At 37.6% G+C, this 13,325-nt stretch overlaps 1 protein-coding gene across 1 annotated transcript in view; it reads right to left on the reverse strand.

Moving 5' to 3' along the window:
* Positions 1–8,302: 8,302 nt before the first annotated feature.
* phldb2b (pleckstrin homology-like domain, family B, member 2b) overlaps positions 8,303–13,325 on the reverse strand; it is a 299,785-nt gene continuing 294,762 nt past the window's right edge. Inside the window, exon 22 of the mRNA XM_039745516.1 lies at positions 8,303–9,940. Coding sequence (XP_039601450.1) covers positions 9,800–9,940 — 141 coding nt within the window. The 3' untranslated portion in view covers positions 8,303–9,799. The remainder of the gene's footprint in view (positions 9,941–13,325) is intronic.

Below are 13,325 nucleotides of genomic sequence, written 5' to 3' on the forward strand. Positions count from 1 at the left end.
CTTTTAATCAGCCAGTGTTAAAAGCTAACGAGCTTACACGAGAAGTGTTAAAATCTGTGTGATCATTTATAATTGACAATCGTTTATAAATCTTAATCTTGCAGTTCTTTCAACAGATGCAAAATTAACGTCTGCGGATTTAAAAAAAAAATCTTTATCTATATACAGTTGCCTTTGCACACAAACAGAATCAAACACAATACTGTAAGTGTTTTTTTTTAAATATGTGAATTTCCCCTTGGGATTAATAAAATATTTATCTATCTAATAAGACCTGTGCATTTCCCTTGTAAATTTATGTAGTAAACCAGGGTAATAAAATATGAACAAAATACACCAAAAGGAACAGGGCCACTTCTTCTTTTGGCTACTCCCGTTAGGGGTCGCCACAGTGGATCATCTTCTTCCATATCTTTCTGTCCTCTGCCTCTTGTTCTGTTACACCCATCACCTGCATGTCCTCTCTCACCCCATCCATAAACCTTCTCTTAGGCCTTCCTTTTTTCCTTTTCCCTGGCAGCTCTACCCTTAACATCCTTCTCCCAATATACCCAGCACCTCTCCTCTGCACATGTCCAAACCAACGCAACCTCACCTCTCTGACTTTGTCTCCAAGCCACCCATCCTGAGCTGACCATCTAATGTCCTCATTTCTAATCCTATCCATCCTCGTCACACCCAGTGCAAATCTTAGCATTTTTAACTCTGCCACCTCCAGTTGTGTCTCCTGCTTTCTGGTCAGTACCACCGTCTCCAACCCATATAACATACAGTAGCTGGTCTCACTACTGTCCTGTAGACCGTCCCTTTCACTCTTCCTGATACCCGTCTGTCACAAATCACTCCTGACACTCTTCTCCACCCATTCCACCCTGCCTGCACTCTCTTTTTCACTTCTCTTCCACAATCCTCATTACTCTGTACTGTTGATCCCAAGTATTTAAACTCATCCACCTTCACCAACTCTACTCCTTACATCCCCACCATTCCACTGACCTCGCTCTCATTTACACACATGTACTCTGTCTTGTTCCTACTGACCTTTATTCCTCTATTCTCTAGGAAAATAATTATAATCACTGCAGTATTAAATTCTTACAGCCCAAAACAAACCCAAGTAAGGCAAAGCATAATGCCTTTTAGCTCTCTGTATAAAAGCAAGATAATGTATAAATCTGAATAGAGTGCAGAACAAGAAAATAAAAAAATAGGTAAAGGACAAAATGGCTCCTATCAACAATTAAAACCTTTACCTACTAACAGAAACTGTAAGGGTTCTGCTGGCGATGATCGGGCAGGACCTGAGCTTTATCATCATCAGAGATGTGAATGATGGCCTCTTGCTCATAAGCACCTCCACTTGAATGACCACATTAGATGGCCCCCTCAGACCTGGCCAAGCTAATACTAATATTAGCTTCTTCTCTGCTAATGCTAAATCTGGATGGTTGTGAGGCTGTGCCATTTCTAAGAAATAAAAATGTAGAAATTTAATCAAGGGCGGCACGGTGGCGCAGTGGTAGCGCTGCTGCCTCGCAGTTAGGAGACCCGGGTTCACTTCCCGGGTCCTCCCTGCGTGGAGTTTGCATGTTCTCCCGTGTCTGTGTGGGTTTCCTCCGGGCACTCCGGTTTCCTCCCACAATCCAAAGACATGCAGGTTAGGTGGATTGGCGATTCTAAATTGGCCCTAGTGTGGGTGTGTTTGTGTGTGTCCTGCGGTGGGTTGGCACCCTGCCTGGGATTGGTTCCTGCCTTGTGCCCTGTGTTGGCTGGGATTGGCTCCAGCAGACCCCCGTGACCCTATTCGGATTCAGTGGGTTGGAAAATGGATGGATGGAAATTTAATCAAAATTTGTAACATGACTGCATTTCTGACCTTTGTTTTCTTCTTATTTTAACACACCCACAACAAGATAATTGGGCAACGCAATAAGAAATGAACTTGTTTCCTTGAAAAGGACACTACGTTACGCTTACACGTGTTACTTGGTAATGACAGCAATAGCTGTTTAATAATTATTGATATCTTCTTTAAAGTAATACACAAGTACTGCACTAAGAGAAAAAAAGAACACCTTTTTGCAAATAGCCAGGAACAAAATCAGCCCCTAACACTCAATTAGTAATTAAACAAAAAAATGTCCTGCAATTTACTTGAATAGCTTTTGTACATAAAATTGTTAGTTTTTGATAACTAATGCATGCTTGTATCAGTAAGCCTTCTGACGCTGTCTATTGATGATTTTGAATAGTGAAAACAGGGAGCGATTTTCCACGTCTGTATTTTGTAATTGACAGTTACCAAAAGAGTTGAAAAATGGCTACTTGTGCTTAATGACTGGACTGCATATTATATTTCAGAAGTGGAAGGCGGTAAAGGATCGTCAATAGACTTGGATTGAGTTTGACAAAAAAGGATAGAACAGAAGACTATGCTATCAGATTCTTTGGGGGTTTTTTCACCATGTTTTAAACAAAAAAAACAAACCATAAAGACAAATGCACAAGCAAACAGGTGAAGAGCAACTGGACAACTGGACTGGACTGCAGCTTGCAAACAGTTGGGCAAACCATGGCATAAAGACTTGTGATTGTGTGCAATTTGAAATTATTTCTACTGATGATATATGCAACTGTTGTTCAATGTGAAGTATGCTTAAAGAATCTGATCTGATCTGACAGACATATCTTATTAGAGGATTGCAAGCCTTTAGTCTGAAGACTCTTTGTGTTTCCCGGTTTGAGAATCCCTGCACTAAGCTGGTGCTCACCCATTTCATTTCCCCCAAGTGGTGCCACTACTGGTGTACAGAAATCAGGCACCCACTTGGGAACTTTATTTTTAGGTGTTTTTGTTTCATTTTCTCTCTTTTTTTTGTTTGATCCTATCAACAAATACACATGTAAAGTCACATAAAGCCACTGAGATGCTTGTGAGCCCAGTTTTTCCTGTTTCAGATGTGAGGTTTCTTCTGAACTCTTTTAGGACACCCCTCCAAAGGGATGGCACACCGAAGTGTGTCTGTGGACGAGGTGGGCTGCTTGTCTGTTGCCGAGGCAACCCCAGGTTCGCAGTGCAGCAGCAGAGCGCCATCGAAACAACTACGAGCCATTCGAGATCATGCTATACACGCCTGTCACCAATTGGTGATGCAAGGCACATTATAATGCAGGGAATAGTATTACTTGCCCACTAACGTGACCCGACTCTGCCCGATTGCTGTGTCTGTGTGTAGTAGAGTTGTAGCTCCCGTTGCAATAAATAACCATGCTGTTACTGTTTCAAGCTGAATAAAGCCGGTTTTGCTAAAATACTAATACTCAGCCTCGTGTTTTGCGGTGCAAGACAAAGACTCACACGTCACAAGGGTTTTTGCTGCCTTCAAGTCCTCCCACCCTGTGGAAGAATAAGTTTAGGGTTACACAGCATTCATCTTTAAGAAATAGCATAAAGGGTTAATAAATGTCAGAAAAGTGATAAAGATTAAGTGAACAACAAAATGTACACTGAAATATAAGGACTGGTTTAGGAAAAACATGGAGATGGTCAAGTAAATAAAGAATGTACCAGAAGAAGGTTGATGTAATATACAAAATGTACTGAAGGGATGACTAAGAAATCAGCAGATGTACTATAAACAAGAAGAATGGACATGTACAGATTTTGAAAGGGAACCCCCTGTCCTGTCCTCTGAAATTGTTTCCATTCAAATGTAAGTCTGCTTACTTTGAACAAGGATATCCCACCTCCACTCCACTGTGTTTCAAAATAAATTCTTTACCTATACAGTAATCCCTCCTCGATTCCAGAACCCCCTGCGATAGATGAAAATCCGCGAAGTAGAAACCATATGTGTGTATGGTTATTTTATATATTTTAATCCCTTATAAACTCTCCCACACTGTTAACATTATTAGCACCCTCTAGACATGAAATAACACCCTTTAGTCAAAAGTTTAAACTGTGCTCCATCATGACAAGACTGAGATGGCAGTTCTTTCTCACAATTAAAAGAATGCAAACATATCTTATCTTCAAAGAATGCGTGTCAGAAGCAGAGAATGTCAGAGAGAGAGCGCGCCTGCGACAGAAAAGCAAACAATCAAAAAATCAATACGTGCTGTTGGGCTTTTAAGTATGCGCACTGTGATAAAGCAGCCACAAAGAAGGGAGCAATGTGAAGGTAGTCTTTCAGCATTTTTTTAGAGTAGCATCAGTATCTTCTAGGCAAACAGCCTCTGTGCAAACAGCCCACACCCCCTCCGCCAGGCAGAGAATGTCAGAGAGAGTGAGAGAGACCGAGAAAAGCAAACAATCAACCTCCGCTCGGGAAGCACATCGTATATCATTGAGGAGTTTTAGTTAATACGTAATACATGCTCTGATTGGGTAGCTTCTAAGCCAGGGAGGGATTACTGTATAACATATTCAAGAGTAAGCAGCTTCAGTAACCTGACAAGTGAGAAGATGTGAATCAACCAGAAGTGGATCATTCATCATGGCAACACTCCAAGCCATGACTCACTCAGTATTTGCCACTTCCTGGAAATCAATTACCTAAGTGGATCATCTACCCTATTCACCTGACTTATGAATAGCCCCTTTTGATTTCTGTCTCATCTCAAAAATAAAATGGACGAAGATTTTCAGACATTTCTGATATCAACTCAAGGGTATTCCAGAAATAGAGTTCCACCTAACTAAATACATAACTGCGTAAGGAGATTACTTTGAAAATGATAGTAGCTGCTAGCACACAAATACACACAGTTTTTCTACTGGTTCAGATTTCCATTTTTTTATATAAGTATATTATTTATACTGTATATACATATTATATATAAATAATTTATATGATTCCTGTTATAGTGAATACTGAACTAAGATCATGTTTAACAGATTTTGTTTAAATGAAATGTAAATTTGTAAATTTCAGTATAACAAATTTTCTTTTCGACCAATAATGGCCACCAAAGACAATAATGCAATACAAAAAAATACTTTATGCCATACCTACAGTTTCACCAAGTCTCGGGACCCTGCAACAGACTGTCTCTTTGTAGTTAGACCAAAACAAAGTGAAAGTCTGTTGCACTGTTTGAGTTTCACAGCGCTTCTGAAAGTTTTCTTTGCAATGAAAAGCGTGAGAAATGGCATCAGTTTAAGCTGGGGAAAAAAGTTACATCTAACATTTTACTTTAATTCTGTATGCATACATGTATTTCATTTTAACAAGCAATTAAAAAAAAAAAATACACAAGAATTGTCAAGCTGAGGTCACAGAATTGCACAAGAGACAGGAAGGTGAATCCAGGTTTCCAAGGAAAATATGGGTACTTTATTACTGTGTAGAGACGGCAGGAGCATTCTCAAGACTTCATTCAAAACCAATATAAATAGCCACTACCGTTCAGTGTTTTTCTACAAAGACAATGGCAAAAGCATGTGGAAAACAAACGAATTTAAGTGAATGTGAAATTTAGGTCATGCTCAGTGAAGTTTAGGCAAGGAAAAACATACTATTTGGTGGCTTTAATCTAAAATTTCCACTCTAATCTCGTAGTTTGTCTTTGAAGTAGAACCTCATAAACTTCATCTTAAAATTGATGTTTAATTTACTACTACACGGGCAGAGACGCACGGGATGGCTAGTATAATATAAATCAATTTATATGGTACAGTATTATATTTAAGCATCTTTTCATACAGTAGTGAATTTAATGTTACATAAAAACAAAGATAACTATACAAAACTACAGCAATTACACTTTTGGTACAGTATTTAAGACAAAGCTTTTATGAATTAAAATACTTTATTACACTTACAGGTTCACCTCACATAATGCGAAACCTCATTAAATCATGGTTCTACTGCATATATACAGTATATATACATATATACGAATAAAAGGCAAAGCACTGACTGACTGATCACTAATTTTCCAACTTCCCATGTAGGTAGAAGGCTGAAATTTGGCAGGCTTATTCCTTACAGCTTACTGACAAAAGTTAAGCAGGTTTCATTTTGAAATTCTACACGTAACGGTCATAACGGTCGACAACGTCCGCCATGTTGAACTTTCTTATTTATGGCCCCATCTTCACAAAATTTGGTAGGCGGCTTCCCTGCGCTAACCGAAACCAATGTACGTACTTTTTTCGGTGGTATGACGCCACTGTCGGCCACCATATTGAACTTTTCAACAGTCTTTGTTACTTATGGGCCCATCTTCAAGAAATTTGGTACTCGGGTTCCCAACGCTGAATCCTACTTATGTACATATATACGTCCATAGCCTGTACCTCAGTTACCGTGTCAGGCGGCTTTCAGTCCCCCATCCCAACGCCTCCCACGTTGTTGGCTGCCTGCCTATATAAGGCCATCCGTCGCTCCGGTCTCTACATTCCCTTCCTTGCTTCGCCCCTTGATTCAATTCTCCCTGCTGATAACTACAGCCTTTTTATTTAATCCACGGCTTCTCCGCTGTTTTATTGTTCATTTATTACGATTATAGCTATTGTGTAGGTATTTTAGACTTAGTTTACATTGTTCAGGTACCCATTTCCTTTATAGTTCCAACCATACCCCCATTAACATGTCTATCGAGGTGATCACCATCGATCAAAGAACTGTCACTTACCGAGTGGTTTCCATGCCCGGAGATGGCACCTACCTTTTCCATTCTCTTTGTTACATATTGCACGGCCAGATCAGGCTCACTCTTGATATCCGGAGGAACATTGTGTCTTATGTATTGAATGACTGGGACAGGTTCAAGGTGTGGAGTGATGATGGTACAGGAGATAATTATACTACACAGGAGCACTATAAGAGTGAAATGCTTAAGCCCTTCACCTATGGTTCTGCATGTGAGTTGATGGCTGCCGCTGAATTGTTCGGTTGTCGCTTTCAAGTGTGCCGAAATGGCCAAATATTTTACACCTTTCAACAACCGCCAATGCCTCTTAAACATCTTAGATTCACAGGTGACGATTTCAGTAGTGGACACTTTGATGTTTATGAATGTTTAAACTCTCAAAAGCTGGATGTGAAGTTATCGATGAAACCGGTTGTATACTTACAACGCTTGACAGATCCCGAATGTCACTTCAACACAACAAGTCCTGCAAATACTGTCGTAATTGAAACAAACCATGAAACTCAAACCGATTATGACAGCAGCAATCCAAGCTGTGAGATTTGAGACAAGATTACTGTTCACATGGCCAACTGTACGTTGCATGCTCAAGAGTAAGCTCAGCGCACAGCTTGGTCATATTACAACCGGAGGGCCGAACTGACAATGTGGCATACAAAGAGATCCTTAACAAATAATTATTGGTATATTTTCCCTCAGTTTAAAAAGGTTTAATTTTCTTCTTAATAAAAATTTTAAGGCAGTACTTCGCCGATGCGAAGCACGGGTATTTTGCTAGTGACTGAAACCAGTCTTTTCTGCAAAATAACAAAAGACAAATGAGTATGACAATCAGGCTGTTTTATACAGAAAATGAAATTATGTCATCGGTATTGGACGGAAGTGAGGTCTTCAGAAAAGGAATGGAAATGAAGAATTTTGGCTTAGTTTTGCTTTCTCTGATGAATCTTGTCTTCTGCTGTAACATACAGATAATAGGAACAGATTTTGGTATAAACTCCATGTATCCACCCACTGTTTTTCCTCAATATAGGATCATATAGTGAAATTGTGTTAGGCACACATTAAGCCTCTAAATACTATATGAGTACGTAACAGCATAACGTATTCATTATTCCAGACCGCATTTCTTTATGGCCACAGGTTACACTTTTTCAAATGGATACTTTCAGCAGGATAATGCACCACTGTCACAAAGAATGCTTCATTTCAAGTTGGTTCAAAGATCTTTACAGTCCCTTCACTTTACTCCACTCCCTAGATCTCAATCCAAAAGACCCTCTGTGGGATGAGGGCCAACAGGAGGCTAAAAATTTGAATGTAGGGCTGAAAAACCAACTGCATGGTGTGATTAAGTGAGCATGGACCTACACCTTCAAAGAATGTTACCATCAAAATCTTAAATTCAAGTCTCAAAGATTTCAGGATATTATGGTAGCAAAAGGGGTGTATTATGCGAGAGTGGATAATCCTACCTTACAAAATGATTGCTTGGTGTGTAGATGTTCACTAAATAAGACATTATACACAACAGAAAATACTTCCAAGCAAGAATGTTTGAGAAGAAATTATGAAACACAAGACAGCCATTTGTAAAATGTATTTATTTATATATATAATATATTGCATATATTTTCAAAAATAAAATGCATGCACAATAAACATAAATATCATAGCGAGCAAAATTAAGAAAAATGGAAAATATACATGAGTAACCATTTGAAGACTAAAGAACTTTAAATTTCACCTTTTTCACACGTCATAGTGTGTATAGTGTTACATTCAAGTTTGTATTTAGGCAGACAAATTGCAGTAAGGAAAGGATAACAAATAAAACACACATACGCAAAAATAAAGACAGTTCTCGAATATACTGGCACTGTATAAAAACTGAATTGTTTTGACAATTCAGATGCTTATTTGATGAAGTGTAAAAGGATCTAGTGGCATACATGACTTGGAAGCAAATTCACATCAACGTTGTGCATTTTAAATTTTTATATGGGTGTTGCAAAAAACATGCAGTTTCATACCATAAATATAAAATGCTGATGGAAAAGTCTATTGTGGATGAAAGAACGCCTTTTCATATATACAAACATATAAACATTAGGCTATTTTTTCCCATAAAAGCAGACTCCACCTTTTTCAGCATAGGGAGCCAAACATATAGTACAAAAGGTTTAATCATTTAAAAAGCATATACAGGTTTGTCTCACCACTGTAATAAATGCCACAGATAACGTGGTTTTATTGCATTCGGCACATTTTTTTACAGTCACAATATAAAACAATTCAAAAGAGGCTTCTGACAAATAAGTTGTAACATCATCCAACAACACTGCTTGATAAAAAAAATAGAATATAATACAGTATAGAAAGCTAAAGAGCAGTTCTCCACTTGCCCAACATCAAAACATCCACTCTGTGCAATGCTAAAAATGTCTCCGTACATTTATGACCGGTGCAGTATGTGGACATCCTAAATGAACAGTACATGTCTTTTACGTACCGTATTGTGTATAGCACCCACTGCACACAGCTTCCCAGCCTTGTATCCTAATGCATGTTAATCTACACACCCTACTAAAAAACTTTGGCTCGTATATAGGATCAGGTTTCTAAACCTCGAGAGGGGATGTGGAGAAGAAGAAAAAACTCTGATGATATCTCTGAAAATATTACTAATTAATTAGCTTTAAAAAGGTACTTTAAGGCACATTTAGGCAGAACACTATACCTGTATGTTCCTGAGTTGTCACAGAATTATACTGGGTACATTACTGCAAATAAAAAGATACAAGGTACTAAAGAATTTTATGTAAAAATACAGCATCTTCATATTTGGTATATCATGCTGAAGTCTGTTAAAACTTAATTTAAATGTAAATTACATAGAAGAATCATCTAAATTGTTTATGCTGGAATACCAGCCAGTCATAAAAATGCTTCTACCAAATTAGACACTTTGTTATATAAACTGAATACAGCTTTTCACAAATGAAGCATATAATAAACCTTACCCTTGGCCACACTGTTTTCGTGATCAAGTTAATATACATGTCGTAAACTAGGTCACGCCCATGTACTGTAATTAGAATGTATAGTCAATAAAGACACAAGTTTTCCAAATGGCAATTCACACCATGAACTGAGTGTATCCCTCTGCTCCAGTCACAATGACATCCATCCAGATCCTCATCGCCTCTGGAGATGGAGCTACCATGTAGTACACTCTGTCATGAGTCTTGACACTGAATGTAAGTGATGGGTTAGGACTCTGAAGAAGAGAAAGGGAAAGTTGATGGTTTAAAACTTATCATGATGCATTTCAAAACAAATAACATTAAATTACATTTGACATAAACAGCTATAAGTGGAAAAAGGTGGTTACAAGATCAAAACCATCTTGTGCATTAATGTGACTCTGAGCAAGTAACTTAATCCATCTGTCCTGTAGTAGCACAATGACATGTTTTGTATCTCTGATGTTGGGATGGTGCTTGGGACTCTACACACAGAAAAAATGAGACTGATTTTACTGGAACAAGTTTGGCTTTTCAAATTATACACATTTGAAAGGCCTAAGTGCTAACCTAATTTTTAGTATCTTAAAGATGCACATGAAATTCCTTTAATTTTTATTGTAAAAAAAAATATATTATAAAACTTACAGTAATTCCCTTTTAGTAACCTTCAAAATACTCCGCTTGTGATGTAATACTTCTTTTTTTCTTTTTTTTTTTTTAACATCAGGCAATGTTTTTTGCTGAATTCTTTCCAAGGTAGTATAAGATTGATAAATATGGATGGCCTAAATATTATATGTGGTTTGTGAATAATGTGGGTGTTGTCTCTTTAAGAGACTAATTTACCCACCTGTATAAATTGGCCTACAAACAGTCACAAGCCAGGTATGGGAGGAGAGCAATGGCCAACTGGGTGTGGCAATAAGAAAGTGAAATCTGTGCCTCAAATGTTCACTTTTATGTGATACAATGGGGCTTGTCACATTTTTCTTTGCTCTTTTCACAATATTGTATTGTTAGATTGATTTGCTATGTGTTGTTGCTGCACTGTTTGTTTATAGATTTTGTTTTTTTCTGTTTATCATTTCACTCATTTTTAGGAGGTTTGTGGGTTTTGTTGTGCATTACCCAATTCATTTGTATTCACGGTCTAATGGAAGCCTTGACGAGTCGTATTGTATTTACCTGTTGTCTGTAATAAATGTTATTTATATGATTCTATAAAGGCATGAGCATTTATTATCTTACATGTGCTACAGTAGCAAATCTTCATCTTTTCAGTCAATTTAATTTTGGGAATGAAAAGAACCCACAGCGAGTAAGATCTGGCTAATCAAATGGGGCGGGTTGCGAAGCAACTTCCACAGTGTTTTTGGTCAGCATCTCTGATGGGCAATGCAATGTGTGAAGGTGCACTGTCACAATGTTGTGGACATATTTTTATGTTCTGATGCTTTCCTGTAGACAGACGCCTCAGTAGTTTAACGTAATGTCACTAATTAACAGTCTTCATGGGCTTTTTATGAACAAGTCTGTCAATGTTGAAAAATATGATCACTTGTCTCTAAACAATATGCTGTGATGGCTTGGAGAAAAGAAAAGATTAAAAGAAAAACGCTGAACACAATTGTAGAACAACAGAAATACACACTCAATCAACTCTGCATGATGCTACTAGGCAAATTGATTAACCAGACCAGACAATGCCTAGCATCATTATTTGATAACTACAGTACACCCTATTCCAATGCTGTTAAACGATTCTGGGGTTGTACCCCCGTTGTACAGTATGGCTGCATGGGATCTTAAATAATATGAGGTTCAAATGCTTAACATTCCATTTTGATAGTTTTAATGCAGTGTTACTTATTTTGCTGTCAGTTTTACCATTTAATAACTTAGATTAACTTTTACATTATGAGAAGTTAAAAATTACATTTTACATATCTAAAATATAACTGACTAGTCATAAGGTAAAGACTACAGGAGTCTTCCCATTGACTTCTACAGTGTTTTCTTTCATTTTCATTTCAATTTACATTTTGGCCAGCTTCAACAATAACATGGGGACATGACTGGAAACTTGTTTGTTCTACTTGTTGTTTGTGTTTGTTTCACACAATTGTTAGAAAATATTCTTCTTGGAAAGAACCACAGGAACATGGAATAATCTACCAATTAGTGTGGTTAAGATAAGGACTTTAGGGACATTCACATCTTGACCTGATGTTATTTTAGGTGACTTAAAGATGAGAGTTTGTTGGAGTGAATGGCCTGTTCTTGTCACAAGTGTTCTAATGTTTTTACCAAAAATGTATTTTTGATAGCTTTATTTTGAATACCAAAAATTGTTATCCCTTTTTTGGGTAGTTAAAATGTAATTATGTATCTCTCTAATTTCAATTTTATCAATTCAGAATTTAAGTGTATATAACTAAAACAGAAATTATCATGACACATTAAATGCAGAACACCTTGCCTTTATTCTCATTCTGTTTGCCAAAATCAGACCAGTGTTGGCATTTTGTCTATTTAAGCAATACCAACTTACTGTATATACTCGAGTGTAAGCTGACCTTAATATAAGCTAAGGTACCTAATTTTACCTACAAAAACTGAAAAAACTTATTGACTCGAGTATAAGCCTGTGGTGGGAAATGCAGCAGCTATTGGTAAGTGTCAATAATCAAAATAAATACCAATAAAATTACCATACATTAATTGAGGCATCAGCTCATTAATTGAGCACACAGCCCGGAATGAGTCTCACAGAGGCTGCACAGCACCACACAGAGCCCGCAGCAACTCTTCTACCGCCCGCAGACCAGACCAGTGTACAGTGGAACCTTGGGTCACGACCGTAATTCGTTCCAAAACTCTGGTCGTAACCCGATTTGGTCGTGACCCAAAGTAATTTCCCCAATAGGATTGTATATAAATACAATTAATCTGTTCCAGACCGTATGAACTGTATGTAAATATATTTTTTTTAAAAGATTTTTAAGCACAAATATAGTTAATTATACCATAGAATGCACAGTGTAATAGTAAACTAAATGTAAAAACATTGAATAACACTGAGAAAACCTTGAACAACTGAGAAAACTAACACTGCATGAGTTTGCGCTATAGTGCTATGAACAGTTTGCTAAAAACACTTTTTTTTTTTTATGAGTTTTAAGCACAGGGAAAAAAACGAACATTTGAAAAATCCGTAATTTAATAAACCACCAAGAAAAGTAACACTGCAACAATGCACACTAAGAACCGATCACTGTAAACAGAAGTGGAGGTTAAAATCCAATAGAAAAAAAGTCTTCATTAAATACAACAAGGTTAAAACAATGCTTGAATCTGTCTCTTTAAAAACAAGCCCGGTGCATTCTTTATCTGCCTTCTCAGCCTTATGTGACCAGCCCTCTCTCTCTCGCTCTCTCGTGTGTGTCGCTCTCTCTCTTGCTGCACAGGGAGAGACTGAACATGTGCAAAAATCATCGGCGAGCACAAACCGAAAGGGAAACTGGCTTGTTTGTATACCGAGTGTGTGGCTGTAAACAGATGCAAAAGTTTGCCAAACTTTTTGGTCGTAACCCAATGTGTACGTGTTCAGAGACATTCGTGAACTGAGGTTCCACT

Source organism: Polypterus senegalus, chromosome 2 (genome assembly GCF_016835505.1).
Source record: "Polypterus senegalus isolate Bchr_013 chromosome 2, ASM1683550v1, whole genome shotgun sequence".
In the NCBI taxonomy this organism is placed as follows: Eukaryota; Metazoa; Chordata; class Cladistia; order Polypteriformes; family Polypteridae; genus Polypterus; species Polypterus senegalus.